This window comes from Octodon degus, unplaced genomic scaffold, assembly GCF_000260255.1.
Source record: "Octodon degus isolate 3935 unplaced genomic scaffold, OctDeg1.0 scaffold00180, whole genome shotgun sequence".
Classification (NCBI taxonomy): Eukaryota; Metazoa; Chordata; class Mammalia; order Rodentia; family Octodontidae; genus Octodon; species Octodon degus.
In genome coordinates, this window is record NW_004524756.1 from 473,232 (window position 1) to 477,203 (window position 3,972).

General features: G+C 39.2%; 1 protein-coding gene across 1 annotated transcript in view; it reads left to right on the forward strand.

Annotated features, from left to right (window-relative positions):
• Ucp1 (uncoupling protein 1) overlaps positions 1-3,053 on the forward strand; it is a 7,070-nt gene extending 4,017 nt beyond the window's left edge. The window contains exons 3-4 of the mRNA XM_004643623.1: positions 815-995; positions 2,939-3,053. Of these exons, the coding sequence (XP_004643680.1) occupies positions 815-995; positions 2,939-3,053 (296 nt within the window). The remainder of the gene's footprint in view (positions 1-814; positions 996-2,938) is intronic.
• The last annotated feature ends 919 nt before the right edge of the window (positions 3,054-3,972 follow it).

Here is a 3,972-nt window from a genome sequence, read left to right on the forward strand (position 1 = left end):
GCTGGATGGTTAAGACCAAGATATAGCAACACTTATGCAATAAGAGTTGTAGCTTTGGGGTCTGATAAAGTCAGTCAAATCCCCTCAGGATTTATCCTGAGATCCTGTACCTCAGATTGTAGAACCTTTGTCAATGTCAGCCATGTCCTATTCTCATTTAATACTAAAATATGAACTGTTGTTAGAAACACAGTCTTGGGCTGGTGAGATGTGGTCTAAAGCACCTACTTAGAACAAGCTTAGCAAAGCACAGGGACCCTGGTTCAATCCCCCAGCACCATGTGCCAGCCAGCCCCGCCCCCTGGTGGGCTAAGCTGGCCACACACACACACACACACACACACACACAATAAATAAATAAATATTTTTTTTAAAAAATGAAAAAAAAGAAACACAGTCTTAGTAGAATTCAGGCAGTGAGACTATCCTACACTGTACTGTAGTCAAAAGCCCTAGTTATCGAAGATGACTTCACCTGCCTGCGAATGCCTTCCTCCGGATATTCTAACCACAGCTTCTAGACACATTGAAATTCTCCTTTGATAGTAACTTTCATGCAGCTAAAAGCATCAGGTGGCCATGTATCAGGCACTACGCCTGGCTCCAGTGCACGGAGAAAAGCCTGTTGTTTTTTTAATGTGTTTGTGATCTGTCATGCCATGTACTTTTGACCTTCTTCTAGTGTCAGTATCCTGTTTACTTTTATTTGTTTCTAAGACATCCATCTTACCCTCATGGTATCAAGGATCTGACAGGTAACTAAAAACAAGCCACCCAAGAGTCTCTGTTGACCTGTTTCATTGATCTGCTTTAGATGACGTCCCCTGCCATTTACTGTCAGCTCTTATTGCTGGGTTTTGCACAACGCTTCTGTCCTCTCCAGTGGATGTGGTGAAAACCAGATTCATTAATTCTGCCCCGGGGCAGTATGTAAGCGTGCCCAGCTGCGCGATGACAATGCTCAACAAGGAAGGACCGACAGCTTTTTTCAAAGGGTAAGATGTGATCTTCTTATCCATAATGGTGTGTGCAGAAAGCCCTTGCGCTTTGAGATGCTGTCTCATTGAAACAATCCGGCATGGACCTCCAAGCCTCAGTATATGCTGCAGACTGAGTACCAACGCTTCCTTGCCCCTTGTTTCTCTAATTCATCAATTCTACTGAGCCAGAAAATAAAAGCTGTGATAATAAAAGCTTTCCAGCTTTGCCTTGAAGCGTATTCCAGATCAGTACCTTCCCATAGTGCTGATGGGATAGGTATACCATGCCTTACATCATACCTAGGTACACCATATCTACCTTAGCATGACATCTGTGAGGAGGAGGATAGCTATGAGTGTGAGGCCAACCTGGACTATGTAATGAGTTCAAAGCCAGCCTAAACTACGTAGCTTGACCTTGCCTTAATTCATTAATAAAAAGTTTAAAAAATTAAAAGTGCTGATATAGCCCAATATGAAGGACCTGGGTTCAAGTCCTAGTACCACACACAAAGCAGTGAAAATTACATGATTTGGGTAATTATAAGATTTACCTAGAAACTACTATTGGATTATGTAGATTACATATTTCAGAATGTAATATTATATTATATTGAAAACTACCTCAAGAAAATATAGTATGATCTAACTTATGAACATGTCTGATGCAGACTACATTAATGATAAAATAATAAATATTGTGCCTCAAACTTTCTAAGTTCCATACCCATTATTCATAATATTCCAAGATTATCTATATTTATAATGCATTAATATAAATAATATACATTATAAACATTAACTTCAAATGGTTATACTAGTATTTATTTAGTTCCCCTTCCCATTTGTCTAAGATTTATCTCTGTATGTTGTATTTTCATATTTTTTATTTTACTCTTTAAATTATTCATACTTTGGACTTCTCATAGAAATCATCCAATACTTGTGTTTGTGTGTCTAACTCATTTCACTTAACATATGGTCTCTAGGGCATCCGTTTTCCTACGAATGACTAAAGTTTATCCCTCATGGCTCAGTAGAACTCTACTGTGTGTGCATATCACATTTTCTTTATCATTCCTCTATTGACAGACATCTATGGGATACAAAGTCTGAGGTAAGACAAGGATGTGGAACTGAAGGTGTCAGTTGCACACAATTACACACTGGATGCATCTGAAAATTATACATCTTTAAATGGATACAATGGTGTATTCACAGTAAAAACTCTATGCATCTGAGAAATGTCAAGAGACCTGGGAGGGGAAAAAAGTCCTGTGCGAGGTGTTTTCTGTAGTCTAGATTTCCATTAAGAACAGAGGCAAAGCAGATTTGAATGTTGACTTGTTTGTCTTCTGGAATATTTCATTGCTGCAAACGGAAATTCAAAAATCAATTCAACAGGGCCAGGGAGATGGCTCAGTGGAGTAAGCACTTCCCTGGCAGGCGCAAGGACCTGAGTTCCATCCCCGGTTCCACAAAAAACAAAAAAATCAATTCAACAGAATCCTTAAAAAGAACCCCCCAAAACCATACAACAAGCAAACAAATGAAACCTATTTAAACCTGGCTAGCCACTTTAAGGACAAGAACTGCCTACGTGGAGAGAGTCCTGACTGCCTGACTCTGGACATGGGTCTGCTTCTTCATCCCTTCTCCCCTTTCTTCTCTGCCTTTCTCCTTTGATAGCTTCCTTCCTCCTGTTTATCAAGCAAATGAAAATGAAAAAGAAATAGTTATCGCAATCAGCGCTTAGGTTTGATGGCAGTGAAAGGTATTTATGGATTTTGTAGATGAGATTGTTGAGGTCCTGGTGTTTCGAAGCACTACAGAACATGAAGAGGATGCTTTTAGCATGTTCATTAGAAAGAGTAGCAAAATAAGAAACATAGACTGCCTGTACCTTAATAGCTTTAAAATTTTCAAACTAACTAATAGATGGTGACCTGTTTCTCCAGGTTTGTACCTTCCTTCCTGCGACTCGCCTCCTGGAACGTCATTATGTTTGTGTGCTTTGAGCAGCTGAAGCGTGAGCTGATGAAGTCGAGGCAGCCCGTGGACTGTGCCACATAATCAGCTTCCAGACAAGGCTGGGCTGCATGCGGAATCTCCTCTGATGGAACGTTAATAAAAACAAAACTCAGAGCATCCCTTTTTACTTCATTTCATCCTAAAAAGATAAATTCTGGTAGGATAGAAAGCTTTGGACCTTTTTTTTTTTTTAACGTAAAACAAATATTGTTTTGCAATATTTTATTCTGTGTTGTAAGGAGAGAAAAACATAACATTCAGTGTACACCATGGCAAATGTAATGTCTATAGTAACTGCATGTGATTGATCACTTTAGGGCTGGAATTGTATGAGTGAATACAAAGAACTTTAAGTTGTAAGAAAGGAAAACCGAGTGGAGTACATTTTACTGAGATAACTGCATTTAAATGAAGTTATCAAAGAAAATATCAGTTTCCTTTTATTTATTAACCACAACTGTCAGATAATGTTTCAATAAAGCATTGCTAATACCTTTTGAAGTTTGTCTTTTGAGGCCTGCATGTGGATGTAAGAGTGTATTTTTGCCCTGAATACAAAGCCTTAGCAAGAGGAGGTCTTTAGAACCAGCAGGCATAGACTGACTGCTATTAGGACAGACTTTGCATTTTCACAGGTGGTAATTCGTGGCATCTGTAGGAACTGTCAGTCTGAGGTACTCAGTCCATTTGGACAGTATTAGTTTTAGAGTCCTGGTGTCAGTGCCAAAATCACAATTTTAGCATGAGAAGATCCATTTAGGAAAAGGAGGAGGAGGAAGAAGAGGAACAGGAAGAGGAGGGGGAGGAACAGGAAGAGGAGGAAGAGGAAGAGGAAGAAGAAGAAGAAAGGAAGAAGAAGAAGAAGAAGAAGAAGAAGAAGAAGAAGAAGAAGAAGAAGAAGAAGAAGAAGACTGAAACTTCTGCTGAGATGAAAATAAATGAAACTGAAACTAACTCTCTT